The sequence below is a fragment of the Bubalus kerabau genome, chromosome 5, assembly GCF_029407905.1.
Source record: "Bubalus kerabau isolate K-KA32 ecotype Philippines breed swamp buffalo chromosome 5, PCC_UOA_SB_1v2, whole genome shotgun sequence".
NCBI classification, from domain to species: Eukaryota; Metazoa; Chordata; class Mammalia; order Artiodactyla; family Bovidae; genus Bubalus; species Bubalus kerabau.
Window position 1 is genome coordinate 134,852,146 of NC_073628.1, and position 18,512 is coordinate 134,870,657.

At 54.0% G+C, this 18,512-nt stretch overlaps 1 protein-coding gene across 1 annotated transcript; it reads left to right on the plus strand.

The window, feature by feature from the left end:
* The first annotated feature begins 617 nt into the window (after positions 1-617).
* ADIPOR1 (adiponectin receptor 1) lies at positions 618-14,254 on the plus strand. The gene is made up of 8 exons (XM_055583192.1): positions 618-788; positions 8,155-8,388; positions 9,424-9,540; positions 10,182-10,353; positions 10,742-10,928; positions 11,749-11,936; positions 12,946-13,139; positions 13,432-14,254. Exons 2-8 carry the CDS (start codon positions 8,248-8,250, stop codon positions 13,558-13,560), a joined length of 1,128 nt encoding a protein of 375 aa, XP_055439167.1. The 5' UTR covers positions 618-788; positions 8,155-8,247; the 3' UTR covers positions 13,561-14,254.
* The last annotated feature ends 4,258 nt before the right edge of the window (positions 14,255-18,512 follow it).

An 18,512-nucleotide genomic window follows, 5' to 3' on the forward strand; every position in this document is an offset into this window, starting at 1 on the left:
ACCAGGAACCTGCTGGCCTCTTGCCTCACACGCGTGGGGCCCTCAGTAAGTATTTGCAGAAAGGAAGGAGGGGCCATGAGGTTAAAGAAGAGGGATTAAGAAGTGCCCAGCCTAGAGGACAGGTGCGGGATAGGAAATTCAGCATTGCTTCACAGGGCTCAGTCTAATTCCCAGAAATTCCTTCCTCAACGGGAGCAGAGGTTAGCAACTTGTGGGGTGTGGGTCCCTCTAGGCTTTGCGTGGGAAGGTTTACGATTGGAGCAGAGCGAGGGGGCGGGGCCCGTGCGCGGGAGGCGGGGCCGAGGGGAGCGGACCTGCGATTGGGACTTGAGGCGCCGTCTTGCCGCGGAGGGGCGGCGCCGCCAGGAGGGGCGGGGCCCACAAGGGGAAGGCGGGGCCGAGGGGGCGGGCTTGTGGTCCGGACTGCGGAAAGATTGCCGGACAGAGGAGTCTTGGCGTGCTGCAGTCCATGGGGTCGCAGGGTGAGACACGATTTAGCGGCTGAACAACAACAAAGATCACCGGGCTGTAGAGAGCGGGGTCAGGTGGAGGGGCGGGGCCGTCTGGGGGCGGGACCAAGAGGCCGGCCTGTGATTGGGCTTCGCGAGAGCCGGGAGCCGCGCGTCTGAGAGGACGTGACGCTCTCGCGGAGGTGACGCCCTGCGGTTGCGCGCCCCTTCCGGCCCCGGGAGGGCGCAGAAAATCCGGGCCGCTCGGCCGCAGGCCGTCTCCAGCGACGCGGGATGTAGCGCCGGCGCCGCGGCCCCCAGCACAGCCCTCCGCCCGCTGTAAGTTCCCCTGGGCTCGATGGCGAGCAGGCCGGAGGGCGGGGATCGGCCGGAGGGCGGGCTCCCCACGGGAGTCCCGGCGCGGGCCTGAGGCAGCTGCCGTAGGGCCGGACCGCCCGGGCGTCCCCAGGGCCCCTGGACCCCTGCTCGGGGCCAGCCGCTCCTCCAGCCTCAGCGCGTCAGCTGTCCCCGTTCCCGGCCCCTCCCGTGCGAGTCGCGTCCCCCGCTGTCAACAGCCGCGGTGGCGGCCGTGCCGCCCCCAGTCGCCAGGGCGAGACGTCGGGCTTCAGGCTCCGGCTCGGGCCCGCCAGGCCGGAGCTGAGCCTGGTCCCAGGACCGCGCGAGGCGAGCGCCGAGGGGCTGCGGGCCTGAGGCCCGGAGCCGCCGTCCGGCTGGGAGCCCCCGCCTTCGGTAGCCCGAGGAGCCCCGCGGTTACTAGACCGTGACAGTGCCCCCACCTTGGCGGCGGGGAAGGGGAGGCTGGTGGACGGTTGGCCTGTGTGTAAGGTGGCCCTAAATGCTGCAATGTGAGCGAAATCTAAAGTACTTTGGGGAAAAAGGAAATTTCATTCCCTCAGAAATCTCTCATAGGTGCCATCCTATGTTTGAGGTTTTTGGTCAAGCCCGCAGTGTTTAATGGAAGATACGTTTCCCCTCGGTTTCCGGCGCTACGCAGGCGAGTGGGAAACGGACAAGGCGAATTTCATTTAGGGAGCTTCAGGTGTCAGAGGAGCAACAGGAGGCCTGCAGAGTGCTTTGCTAGGTTAACCTGGCGTTTCCCCCACGGAGGGAGAAGACACAGCAGGGGAAGGATGTATAGGCTCCCGCTTGAATCAAGCGAGCACTGGACTGAGTGGTTCTCTCTGAAGTGAAGGGGCTCTGGGGTCTGTTTACGGCTGTTTACCGAGAGGTAGGCTTGCATCACCTCCTGTGGCACAGCTGCTGCTGCTGCTGTTTGGAAGTGTCCACGCAGTGCTGGGATCCAGGCGAGGCGCTGACACACGGATTGCAGCCCCGGAATTTCTTCACCGCAGGAGTAACTTCCGTGTACTTGGGGCAGCAGTCTTAAGAACTGGTGTGTTGCCTGTAAGCAGCCATCTTAGGGCAGGTCTCCCCGAAACTGTACCTTATTGTTGAGTAGAATCTGAAAGCATTCTGTTCTCAGGGGCCAAGAAACTATCCGATGCCCAGGGGATAAACAGAGATTGTAAGCAACTGCTTTGCGTGCAGGTGGAGAGCTCAGACAAGGGCGCACCCTCCCACTGGGCTCCCGCTGCTAATGGGTAAAGTGCACTGCGGATTTTAGCTTTTAGACTGTCTTCAGTTTCTTCTTGGGCTTCCCAGGTGGCTCAGAGGTTAAAGCATCTGCCTGCAATGCAGAAGACCTGGGTTCGATCCCTGGGTCGGGAAGATCCCCTGGAGAAGGAAATGGCAACCCACTCCAGTGTTCTTGCCTGGAGAATCCCAGGGACGGGGGAGCCTGGTGGGCTGCCGTCTATGGGGTCGCACAGAGTCGGACATGACTGAAGCGACTTCACTTTCACTTTTTTTCAGTTTCTTAAGTCTGGCCTCACATTGCCTTTCCAAGATTTCCTTGTGGAAAGTGGATTATTCGCTGCCCTGGGGACTCTGTTCTTTTGCGCTTGCCCAGGTTCACAGCACTACCCTCAGGAATGCTTTGATCCTATCTTTACCTATCAAAATCCTTTCTTAAAATCTTCCACAAAACCTTTCCTGATATTCCAGCTCAAACTGAGCTTTTCTTATGAATTCCTCCAGCACCTTCTGGCATTTAGCCTTGTAGTGGTACTAGTAGAACAGATAAGTTATTGCCGCCTCTTAAAATTGAGGCCAGACTCCTCTCTGCTTTGTCTCTGTAGCCACAATGCCACGCTTATTTGTGGACGGGTAAAGAAATTTTCACTTCTTTCTAGGCCAATAAGTCTGTTCTTTATTTCCCTCAGAAATTTCCTTGACTTCTTTCATGTAAAGCCGAAAAGGAACTGTTGACACACTTGCAACACTACCCACCTACTAGTGATCATACTGGTGAACTAAGTGAAGTTAGTGAGAGTCGCTCAGTCGTGTGTGACTCTTTGCGACCCTATGGACTATACAGTCCATGGGATTCTCCAGGCCAGAATACTGGAGTGGTAGCCTTTCCCTTCTCCAGGAGATCTTCCCAACCCAGGGATTGAACCCAGGTCTCCCGCATTGCAGGCGGATTCTTTACCGCCTGAGCCACCAGGGAAAACCGCAGTCATCTTTACATGCAGAAGTTTCGTTGGTACTGGTGGGGTGTTTTCTGGTGCTGGTATCCATCAGAGTTGTTAGGTTTTGCCCTTAATGTCCATTTGTCCCTCATGTCGCCCACTGGACTGTGTTCCTTTCTCTATTTTCAAGGTTAATTGCCGTTTCCTGCTCAGAAATGTTGGGGGCATGGTTACTGTGTATGAAGTTTTAGCTGGCTTAGATAGAAAAGATCCTTGAAAGTGCCCTCGAGGCAAACTGGTTCCTAGTGATTCGCTTTTAGACATGTACCTCATTTACTTCTGTTTCATCGGGGCTCTCACAGTATACAATTACCATATAATGTGTTGACTGTACTTAAAAGCCAGGTATTAAAATCAAGGGCTGGTATGAAATGCCTCGGAGAAGGCAATGGCACCCCACTCCAGTACTCTTGCCTGGAAAATCCCATGGACGAAGGAGCCTGGTAGGCTGCAGTCTATGAGGTTGCTAAGAGTCGGACACGACTGAGCGACTTCACTTTTCACTTTCATGCACTGGAGAAGGACATGGCAACCCACCCCAGTGTTCTTGCCTGGAGAATCCCAGGGACAGAGAAGGCTTGTGGGAGGTCGTCTATGGGGTCGCACAGAGTTGGACACGACTGAAGCGACTTAGCAGCAGTAGCATGAAACGCCTTCACATTCCTTTTTACTTTACCTTGTGTTATGGCATTTGGAAAGCGTACCTGTCTGGGATTCAAAAAAGACCTATTTCTGTTGAGATAGCTTTACCTGGAGAAGAGCTACAGAGAACGTTAGATTTTGGTTTTTCGTCGCCGACTCTTCGGTCAGTGACGCTCGTACTTACATAGGGAAGCTGAGGCTCCACCGTTGCGACGCAGCAGCTTCAAACAGAAGCCTGTGCCTGCCTCATCCCCTAGCAGTGCTGTGCGACCACCTTCCCTGACAGGAGTAGAGAAGGTGCTCATGTTCTGTGTCCTTAGTGCTTTGACTAGTCTTGTCTTGGGCTTCCCTGGTGGCTCAGTGGTAAAGAATCCTCCTTGGAGAAGGAAATGGCAGCCCACTCCAGTACTCTAGCCTGGAGAATCCCAGGGATGGCAAAGCCTGGTGGGCTGCCGTCTGTGGGTCGCACGTCGGACACGACTGAAGCAACGCAGCAGCAGCAGCACAGAAATCACGGTTGCTTGGATCAGTCTTTCTGCTGATGAGGACAAGTTCACTGAATGTGAATGGACACTTACTTCTGGCACTGTGGTCGTTGGGTTTTCTGCCTGTTGCTGGGACTGCATCCGCAGCGATCTAACAGCAAACTGGTCCTTGATGTGTGTGCTTTACAAAAAAAAACTCTGCATACATCGTTGAAAAGAAAAAAAAAAAGAATCCTCCTGCAGTGCAGATATGGATTTGATCCCTGGATCAGGAAGATCCCCTGGAGAAGGGAATGGCCACCCACCCCAGTATCTTGCCTGGAGAATTCCATGGACAGAGGAGCCTGGAGGGCTACAGTCCATGAGGTTGCAGAGAGTCAGATGCGATGGAACAAGTCTTGCTTTACTGTGAGAGTCAGGTAGGCGTAAGAAGGAGCTTAACTTGTGGAACCTCCAAGGACCCAGGGACCCTAGATTAAAAATTTCTAGAAGTTCTGTGCCTTTGACTCTCCTGAGAAGGAGTGTACTATAATGTGAAAAACTTGGGAACTGGTGCACAAAATAAATGTCTCCAAAAGTATGAGGGAAATAAACTCACCAACCAAGGCTGGCAGCTAAGAATCAGTTCTTCCCCAAGTTTGGTGCCGGATAATCTTGTTTATAGGGGCACAGGCAGCCCCTGCCTCCACAGCCCTAACCCTCTAATGTCACAGGGCTATCCAGCTGGAGAGCTTAGTGGTAAAGATTTATTAGCTTGAATTAAATAAATCCCATCAAAAATGCACTCAGTGGAGTTTGGCCCAGTTATAATTGCTTTATTGGGTGTGGCAATTTTGAGGAGACATGTGTTTTCTCTAAAATATATAAAGATAGGAAAGTTTGTGAGGGCCACCCTGGTGACTCAGTGGTAAAGAATCCACCTGCCAACGCAGGAGACACGGGTTCAAGAAGATCCCTCACGCCAAGGAGCAGCTAAGCCCGGGCACCACAACTACTGAGCCTGCGCTCCAGAGCCGGGAGCTGCGACCCCCGCAGCCGCAGTCAGCAGCTACTGAACCCGCATGGCCTAGAGTCTGTGCCCCGCAACCAGAGGGAGCCCCTGCTCGTCGCAACTGGAGAAAGCCCGCGCAGCAAGACACCCAGCACAGCCATAAATAAATAAAATTCATCTTTAAAAAAGTTTAAGAAGAAACCCTTGAAATATTAAAAAATCAGAAGCAAAGCTCGTGGGAAAGTGAAGACCATTTGGCTCTGAGTGCTCGCGGAGTCCATCCTCACACCCCAGGGGCTGGTGCTGACGTGGCGCAGCGGACACCGAAAGGCTGGCCTGTCCCAACCGCCAGCTGCCTGGGAGAGGCCCACCCTGCCGAGTGGACTTTCAGGTTCCAGCTGTACTTGCTCTTCTTTCTTACCAGACCTCCACGCCCTTTCCCTCCCTTCCTGCCCCTGTGTTGCTAGCTTAGAAGACCCCGCTGGACAATGGACTCTGCTATGGTGCCATGACCTCCGCTGAGCGTCATTGTCTGCTCTTGGATGCGTGGCAATGTGTCTTGTGTGATGAGCTGTAACTGGTGCCTGGCTTGTGAGTTAACGGGTGCTTGTCAGAGTTAGTGACTCTGGGTCTAGAGATAATGCTGGGGGTGGGGTGTGGGAGCCAGAGGGGCTCAGAAGCGACAGGAGGTGGTTTCGACTGAACGAGGAAAGCCTTTGAAGATTGCCACAAGACTGAGGTCCTCCTAGGAGGACGCTGGACTTGAGGGCGTAAGAGCATCAGACCCAGTGAGGAACTTAGGAAGCGCGCCAGGCTGGAGTCTGCGCCTGCTCTCTGGCCCTGACTGCCCAACGTAAAATGTGTACGTTCTCGCTCCCACTGGCGAGACAGGCCACAGCACTCAGCTGCACTGGGTGTGCGCCGTCCCCGTCCAGGGCTCTCCCTGCGCTGTCCTGTTGGAGCAGTGATGCCCTCACTGGTTCTGTGCATGCCGTGGGTGACCTCATGCCACCGGATTACAGGCTCCTTTCGGACAGCGACTTGTGGGACTTGGGGTTTTGCACAGAACCTTAAAGTACCTTAGGGTGCTGGCACAAAGTGCATTTGTTAAGTATTCCGGGGGTGTGTTGGCTGCTCTGGGGAGGGGGACAGAGAGCGGCCCAGAGGCGCAAGCGCCTAACGCCTTAGCTAGCGTCACATGCTTGCTGGCGGGAATGCTGCCTCCATCATTCTTCCATCTATTCTGAAATACAGGTTCTGACCACAAGCAGGGATATGTATAAATTAGTCATCTGTGTAGCACTGCCTCCCAGAACCTGAGAAAATATCTATTTTTTAACCCTAGTGGCCGCCTCTCAAGTACTGTATTCTAGCTAAGTATATTCCCCTTTTCATACTTTTCTGGGATGCCCAAAGCTATCTGTATTTTTCACTGCAGTGTAAATTGTTTCTTCCTAAAGTTGTTCGGGAGTACTTCAGTTTGAGGAAATGTGTTTTGTGGTCAGCCTATTGAAAGAGATTGCCCAGTGTTTCTGCTCACGTGGGCCGCCTGTCTCTTGAGGGTTTCATGGGCCTCTGGCTTCCTGTTCTCCTGGGGCTCAGGCGTTGGCTGTAGCTGTGGGCTGGCATCTTTCTGTCGGAGTCCTGCGTGTGTGGAGGAGCCACTGCCTGTATGTTGGCACCACAGCAGGGTCTGTGGACGGAGTCACGGCCATTTGCTCTCCTGAACTAGCTCTCTGCTGCCTGCAGCTCTCAGCTGTGCTGATGGCTGAGCCTGGCATGACTATTTTGAAATTTGCGGGCTGCCCTACCTGACCACATAGATCCGGTCATAATCTCTGAGAAGGGATCGAGATGCCTCTCAGGTAAAAGAACAGGTGCACACGTCAAAGACGGACGTGCAGCGAGCACTGGAGGCAGACACGGCCCTCGGGAGCGAGGCTGCGCTGACTGCCCTGATGAAAGTGGCGGCCCCCGAGCTCTGCTTCCTCCCCGAGGGCAGCGCACTCCCTGCAGGTGTTACCTGGCCGTCTTTGCATTGCCTAGTGGCTCCCAGAGCTCAGGTGACCAGTGCAGGAAAATGTTACTATTCTGGCTGCTGCTGCTGTGAGCAGTACATTCCTTTGTTGGGAGCGGGGAGTTGGAAGTCTTAGGGCACTTTTCCCTCCTCTAAATGTTCATCTTATCTTCCTGAGGCCTGATTAAAGATTGCCTCCTTCAGGGTCTGTGTGCCGTCTCAGCTCCAAAGCTCTTTGGAGTGGGGCCCAGGTTATGATCTGTGGTCTCTGGGACAGGCCCGTGCTGAGCCGGTTTCGTGGCAGGGCAAGGGTGGGCTGCCTCGTGTCTTCAGCCTCCCACGGCCAGGTGAGTTATTGCTGCTGCAAGACAGGGCTGTGAGCAAAGTGCGCTCTCCTCACAGAGCCGGGCGGTGATCCTCCAACAGAAACAGTAAACCGTGCAGGGAAGGTAACCCCCAGACTGCTAGCCCACTCTTGGCCCACTTTTGTAGGCGGCATGCACGTTTCAGGGCATTTGTAGGTAAAGCCCGCTGAGCTCCGTTGGCAGTTGGTTCATTTCTAAGCCTGGGTCGCCTGTGGTGATTACAGCCAGGCGTCGGCTTCCTCTTTTTGCTGCTCAGTCTTGGAGCCAGGCTTTTCCAGGGCCAGCTCTGGGAACCGGGATAAACTCGGCTCACTGAACGGGCTCTGTGTTTGTGGGAGGGATGTGGGGTGGGTAGCTGTTTTTCTGAGGTGACAGTTTGGTGCAAAACACACAAAATTTTTTGAAAACTAGGTTTTCAGCCTTTAAGTGAAGCCTCAGTAAAGGCTGATGGTACAGAGGAGGAGAGATGCAGTTAACTGGCCTCTGGGACTGGAGAGGGTATGAGTGAGGGGCTGTCTCTTTCTCAGTATTGACTTCAGAAATGAGACGTCAGAAGGATAAACTGTCAACACTGTGTCTGTGTTTGCTTCCAGTGTCCCCATCACAGGGAGCTCTCTGGCCCCTGGGGCCAAGAGACCCCACACTCTCCCCAGGCTGAAGCCGGAGGGCCCCGAGGTACCATCCTCATGTCGTCTCACAAGGGACCCGCGGTGGCCCAGGGCAACGGGGCTCCCGCCAGCAACAGGGCAGCCGACACAGTGGAGCTGGCTGAGCTGGGACCTCTGCTCGAGGACAAGGGCAAGCGGGCGGTCACCAGCCCAACCAAAGTAAGTCATCTCCCTGGTCAGCCTCTCCTGAGACCTGTCGGTCTCCCCAGAGCCACAGCACCCTGGACTGTCTGTCCTGACGGAAGGCAGGAAGCAGTCAGCCCAGATCAGGCCAGGCTCCATATACCATCGAAAATCCCTGCCTCTTCAGCCAGCTGGAAGGCTCGTGGGAGGAGCAGGTGCTGCCCCAGGCTGCTGTGGAGGCTGCACCTGGCTGCTTTATCTCATTCTTCAGAGTCCCCAAGGGGTGGAGGCGGGGAGAGAAGGCCCCGTGCCTGGAGGCACCTGGCAGGGCCTCATATACAACCAAGTGGGCTTTTTGTTTTGCCTGAGCAAAACTCCAGTAGCATCCCCACTCTGAGGGAGACCAGGGACTCTGTGCCCAGATGGACAGAGGATGAATTTGGACGGGGAGGGGGGGGAGGGGGCGGTTCCTCTATCATGAGATCTAAGAGGAAGCATCGCAGGAGGAAAACCCGCCCCGTGGAGGAACTGCCCTCCCTGCCTCGGCTCTGGAGGTCTCCCCTGAGGTGAGCCCTCTCAGGCCCTCCTGCTGCTGCTTCTATGGAGCCAGCTCTGAGGCCCGGCTTCTCCCGCAGCAGTTGGACACTGTCTGGGTCCCAGGGCCGGTGCACAGGGCACTGATCAGATTGAGAGTCTTAGCGGATCTCTGAGCCTCTGTCTTATTCCTCCTCGTTCAGCGGTCTGAACGGGAAGTGTTTGGGAAATTGGGGGAAGCTGAGGGCCACCGTCTTGGAGACAGAGGTGGGCTGCCAGGGCCTGAGTGCACACCTGGGCTGCTGACCCTGCGCCTCGGGCGCCGGCTCCCTTGGCCTCTCCCCCGGGCGCTGCAGTGCACTCTCCCCCAGCGCTTGTGATGTCGCAAACTCAGGCACCATCCTGCTTCCGGAGAGCAGACCCGAGGCATGTGTGCAGGAGAGGCCGGGCAGTGGGCGGCGTGGCCTGGCTTGTGGGCGCCGGACGTGCGTGTCCCCAGGCCCTCCAGGGCTGCAGCCGCTCTCCCCTTCCCCGCAGGCCGAGGAGGAGCAGGCCTGCCCAGGGCCGCAGGAGGAGGAGGAAGAGGTGCGAGTGCTCACACTGCCCCTGCAGGCCCACCACGCCATGGAGAAGATGGAGGAGTTCGTGTACAAGGTCCTGTCCCTGTGGGGAGGGAGCAGGCTCACCCGCCCGGGGCTGAGACGGGAGCACCGCACCTTTATGAACACACTGAACACACATTCATGACGAGCTGTGTTATCAGAACTTGTCATTTCTGAGTGGTGACGAGTAGAAACTGATATCTGCAAAACTAATATGAAAATATCTATGATTTCCACGGGTGACAGAGTCACAAGTTCTGATACTAAACTTGCTCACCGGCTCTCTGGACACTGTCCGTTGTCTTTACGTCCTAGGTTAAGAACTCCTGCTCTGAAAAGTCACAGTCTCAACACAGTGAGAACCTAGCTGCTCAAGGGGGGATGATGACAGACAGCCACCAGAGTGTGGGGGGAGCGGTAAGGGTGTATTTCTCACGTAGCTGAGAGGAGGTCCTGCCATATTCTGACCTGCTCAGCTAAGCACATCCAGATAAGCTTCCTCACACGAGAACAAAGACACTCGAAGCAGGGGTCCGGGGGCAGCCTTGCTCCTGCTGTCCTGGCGTCTGCAGCCCCGGGCTGGCCCCCACCGCTCCCCGGGACCCTCTGGAACCCGGCGGATGCTCTCCTGCACGCCGCGACCTTGGGGAGGCTCGTGGCTCCCAGCCCTGCTTAGAGCGCGTGTGGTTGCAGGTCTGGGAGGGCCGCTGGAGGGTCATCCCGTACGACGTGCTCCCGGACTGGCTGAAGGACAACGACTACCTGCTGCACGGCCACCGGCCACCCATGCCCTCCTTCCGCGCCTGCTTCAAGAGCATCTTCCGCATCCACACGGAGACTGGCAACATCTGGACGCACCTGCTTGGTGAGGGCTCTGAAGGACATCGGGCTCGTCTGCTTCTTGCCCAGGAGTTGTGTGGCCTTTGTCCACGGGAAGGAGAAACACCATTGTCGCGATTATGAGGGAGCTGGCGGTGTCTTTACACTGCCGGGGAGCTCGCAGGGCCCTTCATCACTGGTGTGCAAGCGGGGGAAGACGTCAGAACAGACGTCCTCTGTGGTCAGAAGCGTCCCAGGGCTGGCGGCTCCGCCCCGTCAGCGATCCACCATCTAAATGAAGCGTCCGCATTTCAGCAGACGCCCTAGTTTGTCTGGGTCTCTGGGTCCCCGCAGCTCAGCCTGTGGCGTCAGGGCTGGTTTAAACCATCACATGTTCCCCTTTTCCTCAGACTTTGCTTCTCTCCCTCCTGTAGGTTTCGTGCTGTTTCTCTTCCTGGGAATCCTGACCATGCTGAGGCCAAACATGTACTTCATGGCCCCCCTCCAGGAGAAGGTGGTGTTCGGGATGTTCTTCCTGGGAGCGGTGCTCTGCCTCAGCTTCTCCTGGCTCTTCCACACTGTCTACTGTCATTCAGAGAAAGTCTCCCGGACTTTCTCCAAGTGAGCCACAGGGTGGCGGTGGGGAGGGCCGCGTGCTGTCGTCACGCCCCGTGACCCGGGTGCTGGCGGGGCCCTGGCGACGGCAGTGACTCCTCAAGAGTCCCTGATGTTACGTGCGTGTGAGAGGGTCAGGAAGCTTTTCTCTTAAGTCCGTCCTGAAAATGCTCACTGTAGCCTCCTCCACAGACAGAGCCCGCTGTGGGTAGACGTCGTCCCCGCGCAGCGCCCTGCAGAGGCTGGCGGTGCAGCGCCCGGCCGCGCCCCCTTCCCGTCAGGGCACCGCCCCCTGCGGGCGCGCCCACCCACCAGCCAGGAAAGCTTATCAGAAGCCCCAGGCGCCCATCCTCCCCAGCGCTGAGCCTGGGCTTCTGTTTGCTTGTTTCTGTTGTTGTTATTTTTGGTTTTGGAAGTGTTGCTGAGTTTTGTTTTTCTCAATAACACCAGTAACAAGTAATACATTTTTATCATTAAAAAGTCAACTAAAAGAGAACACTACCCCCTTAGTAATACTCCCATTATAAGGGTTTTGGCTTTAGAACTGTCAGAACTGGGGAATACTCAGTCCTTCCTGCATGGAAGTTGGGGCCTGGCTGGATTGTGATGGATGGAGCTCCTGACTGAGTGTCTGTGAGGGGGTGTGGCTGTTCACAGCCAGGGCAAAGGGATGCCCTTCAAACGTGCTCCAAACAGGAGTGCCTGACCGTGTGGGGGTTTGAGTCAGGACCCAGGCCGGACCACGTGGGGAGTGAGGGGCTCCGGTTGAATCTGAGGCCAGTAGAGCCCGCCTCCCACCAGCTGTTCCCTTCTGTGGCTCTTTCAGGCTGGACTATTCAGGGATCGCCCTGCTGATCATGGGGAGCTTCGTGCCCTGGCTCTACTACTCCTTCTACTGCTCCCCGCAGCCGCGGCTCATCTACCTCTCCATTGTCTGCGTCCTGGGCATCTCTGCCATCATCGTGGCGCAGTGGGACCGATTCGCCACGCCCAAGCACCGGCAGACAAGGGCAGGTGGGTCGCAAGGCAGGGCGTGCCCTTGTAGGTGTCTGGACCTCGAACCTCAGGGGTCAGCCCTGGGCCCCCACCCAGACCCTGATCTGTGTTTAGAACTTTAAAAACAGCATGAATTTTCAAAGCTCAATTCCCTGCAAGTTTCATACTATTTCAGTGAAATGTTAAAAGGGCAGTAATTAAAGTGCAGAAAAGACTACTCTTACATCTGGTTTGAGGAAGTTAAATGTACAAAGCACAGTCTCTAGGGCGCCTGGAGTTCTTTTCCTAAGGGAATTAAAGGCGTGGCTTGGTAGAGAAAGCACCTTGAGCACGAGCTGTGTTGACGAATGGGATCGTTGTGAGCAGGAGCCCCTTCCTGGTGTCTTGTCCAGGCTCCAGCTTTACTGCAGCCACACGTCAATTACCACTGTTTCCAGTCCCTTGAGACTTAACATCGCTGTGGTTTAACCCTCGTTTATGAGAGTTAACCATTCACTGAGTACCAGCCAATGGTGCCTCACCCAGGGCGTCTGCAGAGGTGAAGTGGAGCCCCGCCCAGCGGCCGTGCGCAGGGGCCTGGTGTGGAGCGGGCACCATCTGCTCTTTCTCTTATGACTTCTCACCTAGGTCTGTCTCCTCAGGAGGTCAGACTCCTATTCCTTACGTCTTCTGTGCTCTTAATGGGACGCCCGTCCTTCTCTTCTCTGGCTGGCAAACCACCCGAGGGCTCACCATCGGTTTTGTAGCCAAGGCAGCCATCAGAGTTCTGACATACATGGTCGCCTAGGCTGCTTAACAGATAATAAGGAACACAAGATGTTTGTTCTTGGTGCTCCATAGGAGGGAATGGCTGTGTCAGCATTTACCCAGCCTCCTTCCCACTCTGGACGTTGAAGAAGCATCTGATGATGGCTCTCCATCTTGCGCAAAATTTCCTGAACACATGCTGTTCACCACAAAGTAACTTGTATCAGAGCAGGGCAGCAGGGCCGTCCCTGTGCCTGACGCGCTCCATCCGTCTGCTCAGGGGTGTTCCTGGGGCTTGGCTTGAGCGGCGTCGTGCCTACCATGCACTTCACGATCGCGGAGGGCTTCGTCAAGGCCACCACGGTGGGCCAGATGGGCTGGTTCTTCCTCATGGCTGTGATGTACATCACCGGAGCCGGCCTCTATGCCGCACGCATTCCTGAGCGCTTCTTCCCTGGAAAATTCGACATATGGGTAAGAACGACTCTTCGCAGGGCTGTGGTGAGACTGCCTGAAGGTGGAGGTCGGGGTCAGAGGCAGAGAGAGACGGGCAAGTGGTGTCTGGGGTGACGCGTATCCCTGCTCACACCGGTGCGTGTGGGTGGGTGAATCCCTGACAGGACTTACACGTTTTTTTTCCTACAACAAATGTATTGGTTTTATGGGGCAGAAAATTTTGCGGAGGAACTAGAAGAGGCGAGTGCCTCCTCTTGCTTCCTCCAGGTCTCCTTGCCATCGCCCTAAAGTTTCTCTCTCGTCCCTGCAGTTCCAGTCTCATCAGATCTTCCATGTCCTGGTGGTGGCAGCCGCCTTCGTCCACTTCTACGGGGTCTCCAACCTTCAGGAGTTCCGATACGGCCTGGAAGGGGGCTGTACTGACGACTCCCTCCTCTGAGCCGCCCCCAAGGGCGCAGGAGGAACTTCCCAAGTGCTTTTAAAATAACTTCTTTGCTGAAGTGAGAGGAAGAGTCTGAGTTGTCTGTTTCTAGAAGAAACCTCTTAGAGAATTCAGTATCGACCAAGCTTCGGCCCACTTCACACTCACTGGGCAATAAACTCCATTCCCTCACTGAGAAAGGGGCGGGGCAGGTGCGGCCACCCTGCCCCCGGCCGCCCCTCCCAGAGACGGGGCTGGGACGCTCACCGTGAGATCTGACCCCTCCTCGCTCCATTCCGGCGAAAAGCGATGGACTGGGACTCTTCAGAAATTCCGTTTCTGGAAGAAACTGTCCCTCCCTCACCCCTGTCCTGACTTTGTAACCTGGCTTATAACAGGCCATCCGTTTTTGTAGCACACTTTTCAAAAACAATTATAACCTGGTCCCATCTTTCTCGGGCCTGGGCCTGCTCACACGGCAGGAAGAACAAAGCCACCGACTTTTACACAGCCCGGCCGATCGTGGAAGTGTGTCCAGGCTTCAGATAACTTGAGTTTTAATTTTTTCTTGGCAGAGTAATGTAAAATTTAAAGTGGGGAAAGATATTTAATATTTAATACTAAGCTTTAAAAAGAAACCTGCTACCATTGCTATGTATCCTGATGCAAAGACGATGATAATAAAGTACAGAAGACACTTGGCGTTCTGAAACCTGTGTGGTCTCCGCTCTTCGCATGCAACTCCAGAGGACTGAAGCCAGCAGAGTCGGTCCCGATTCTGCTGCGGCTCAAGTCTGAATCCCAGGTGCTGCAGGCTGGCGCGGGAGGGCCAGGGAGCCTGACCGACCCCAGGTCTGCTCCTCCAGGCCGCTCTGCCCGTCTCTACTGGGGACACAGACGCGCCCCGGAGCGCTCGGTGTGCTGTGGCAGCCTCCGTAACCAGAAGCTGCCTGCGTGAACACAGGCGAGATGCTGTCGACTTTGAAAACTGCTGTGATCGAGGCTGGCTCACCGGGAGGTCACTCCACACCTCTCCGTGCCTTTGCGTGCACTGTCCTCGGCCTGACCGCACTCTGGCCACTGGCTGCGGGGCCTGCAGTGGTCCTCGTGAGCTACTGCACGCATCGCACGGGGGTCTGCAGGCTGCAGAGTTGGATTCACTTCCGCAGTCAAGTTTGAACAACTAGGTGAATAAATGATCCTTTTAACGAGGCCAGCAGATCTCTGCCTCCAGTGCTAATCAGGGAAACATTAAGACCAAACTGACTCCTACCAGGCTGGTACAAATTAAAAATCTTAAGATGGTGGGCTTTCCTCGTGGTCTAGTGGTTAAGAGTTCACCCGCCAATGCAGGGGACACAGGTTCAGTCCCTGGTCTGGGAACATCCATATCCCTCTGGGCAGCGAAGCCTGTGTGCCCTGGAGCCTGTGCTCGGCAACAAGAGAAGCCACCGCAACGAGAGGCCTGCGCACCACAGCTAGGCAGCAGCCCCCGCTCGCCGCAACAAGAGCAAACCCTGCCCAGCAAGGAGGCCCAGAGCAGCCAAAAAGTAAAAAACCTAAAAGGTCTTAAGATTGCCTGCTGGTACAGATGTGGATCTGACCAGATGCTGCTGGGGAACCATCCATAGGACCACTTTGGATGTGTGGAGTATACATAGGTTACAACATTCAAACATACAAAACAACACTACAGCGTGAGCTGTGTCTGGCATCTGTCCTAGTTACTTTGTTTAAAAAGGCTGGGAGACTTCCCTGCAGTCAGTGGTTAAGCGACTCCAGTGCTTCCAGCACAGAGGATGCTTAAAAAACTTCTTTAAGGCTGGTTCTGACTCACTAAGTTGTTTCATAACTCATCAGCGGTCACAACTCACATTTTAAAAAGTTACCCTTGAGAAACTTAGCTTGTACTAAAAAGCTTCATTGTAGCTGTATGTAGTAGCAACATACTGCAGACAAGCCAAATGTCCAGAACTGTTGAGTGGAAAAATAGATCTTGGTTTATTCTTATGAAACAGTTCAGCAATGAAAGCTAGTTACAGTAAGGACAATGCGGCTGAATCTCAAGATTAGGAGAAGGGAGTAGGGCTACTTAGAGATACCACATCTGGTGTGACTGCACTGAGGTGCTGTTCAAAAATGCACAGAATTAACTGAGTGCAGAAGTCTCAAACTGCTGACCTGCAGGCTGCAAACATTCACGGCTGCGCTGTGGGCTGCACAGTGGAAGCAGCCCACCTCGGCCCGATGGCAGCCGAGAGGGCTGCCTCTCAGGCTCACCCTCAGCCCTCCCCAGCAGGGCAGCCGCCTGTCTGGCCCCCGGAGGCGTCCACTAGTACAGAAAGGACCACATCTGGCCCAGCTCCGTCCGTGTTGTACTCGAGGAAACGGAGACCCGCAGCTGTTGGTGAGGCCCCGTGTATGTTTCCTCATTGCTGGTGGACAGGACCAGGGAAAGGGTCTAAGTGAGGACATCTGCTGAGCATCTTCTTTGTACTTCCTGTTTGGCTCTGCTGGGTCTTTGTTGCCATGTGCAGGCTTTCTCTTGTTGCAGCAAGCAGGGGCTACTCTTCATCGCATGGTCTGCTGGTTTGGGGGCTTCTCCCAAACCAGAAGAGTACAGAGTGCAGAGCTGCAGAGTACAAGCTCTGGGCACACAGGCTTCAGCAGCTGCGACTCCCGGGCTCTAGAGCACAGGCTCAGTAGTTGTGGTGCAGGGGCTTAGCTGCTCTGCGGCGTGTGGGGTCTTCCCAGACCAGGCATCGAACCTGTGTCTTCTGCATTGACAAGCAGATTCCTCTGCACTGGCCACCAGGGAAATCCTCTGCACTTTCCATATGTCATTTTATGTTTTTATTTTTAACCCTTAATAGTAGGTAGTAGTATCCCATTCCACAGATGAAAAAAAGTTAAGGCCCTAAAAGACCAAGACTTTTTCACAAGATGGCAGGATCAGAGTATCTGAATCCAGGTTCAGATCTGACTTAAACCCCAGGTTTCAAAGCCTTGGATCATTTAAAAATCCTGATTTGACAATCCAGCCTTGCCTTCACCAACTCTGCTACCAGCAGCAGGTATTACCTTCTTTCTCTAACTGCATGCTATGGTTCATTCATTTCCTAAATATTTGTTGAGGGCACTATAGGAGAAAAGTGATGAGAGAAACAGTGATGAGTTCTGGTTAAAGAAAGGCCAAGAATAAAAGCTAAGACTGACTCCACCCTCTTCCAATCAGGTAAACAATTAGGGAAGAGTAATTAATCTCTAGTTGTAGAACATCTGCTGCTGCTGCTGCTAAGTCACTTCAGTCGTGTCCGACTCTGTGTGACCCCCTAGATGGCAGCCCACCAGGCCCCCCCGTCCCTGGGATTCTCCAGGCAAGAACACTGGAGTGGGTTGCCATTTCCTTCTCCAGTGCATCAAAGTGAAAAGTAAAAGTGAAGTCGCTTAGTCGTGTCCAACCCTCAATGACCCCATGGACTGCAGCCTACCAGGCTCCTCCGTCCATGGGATTTTCCAGGCAAGAGTACTGGGCTGGGGTGCCATCGCCTTCTCTGAGTTGTAGAACATCTGTTGCCTTGCAATCTAAGAAAGGTTCAGCAACGCCCTATGTTTGGAGAAGTCCTTGACCCAAAATCTGCTGACAAAGGAGTCCCATCTCCCCAGAAAGTATCTTCCTCAGTGTCTGCCTTATCTTCAGTCAGGACCAGGAACCAGCCCTTGGGGGCATGAGCTAGGGCTGGGAGCAAATTCACGATGAATTTCAAAGCAGCAGCTGGGGCCCTGCTGTGATTACATTCCATAATTATGAGGCACATTCTCCTGTCTGCCATGCTCTGATGGCACAAAAATGCAGTGCACTCTGCCTAACTGGTTTCAAGATTTGAGCACATTCGATGTACTTGATGTAGTAGAGCTGCACAGCACACCCATGTTTCCCTTACTGACTGGAACCCTTCAGTAGCTGTCAACACCAGAGTCATCCCAGGAGTCCAAACACAAAGGCAGGCGATGTGTGGAACCTGACTGATCCACTCACCTCATCCAGACACAGCCCTCCAGCAATGGACCTAAGAACTTAGAATCAGTTTGCGCTGCAGGGTACCAAATCAGATATCCAAAGTTTAGAAATATTCTCACATGAGGATGGTGTCCCTGTGACTTGACTCAAAACATGTTAGGGCTGTACCCTTGAAAAAAAAACAGGAGAAGCCTGACTAGTCCCCTTGGTGTGTTGGCTTTCTTGCTGGCAGTTTCTCCATCTTTTACTTCTCTGGAAAAGGAGAGGACTTTTTCTAAACCAAAGCCTCTTTTATTCAGTACTTTCTCATATTTGGAAAAACTCTTAGTTTTGCAACCAGGAATTAGGCAATATCATTAAAGCATCTAAATACTATTCTGCACCCAGAAGACAAGGGATTATTTTTAAATTATACATACATTAAGTCCACATGACTAAAATTTAAAAGGCACATAAATATGTAGAGGAGAAAATCTCTCCCACCCTGTCTCCCAGACAACCAGTTCCTCTCTCCAAAGAAATTTCTGTTGCTACTGTACTTTGTATCTTTCCAATTGCAATTTTTATACAAATACTGGCAAATATGACTATATCTTTCCCAACCCTTCTACACAACTAATGGCAAAGAACACACACTGTTCACAACTTTGTGGTATTGAATTGTATAGACGCACCACACGTCACTGAAACAGTCCCCAATCCAATCCACAAACCACCTTGAACACACATCCTTTTTCATGTGTGTGAGAATATACAGAGGGTAGATACACCCCAAAAATCGCTGTTAAAGGATATCTGCATTCATCATTCCGGTGAACTTTTACAAAATGCCCCCAATAAAACCTGTATCAATCCTGCGCTCAGAAATATGGAAATCAAGAGAATTTTAGATCAGAGATACTACATGAGAGATGGAAACACTACACAAAATTAGACTATTAGACTGCTA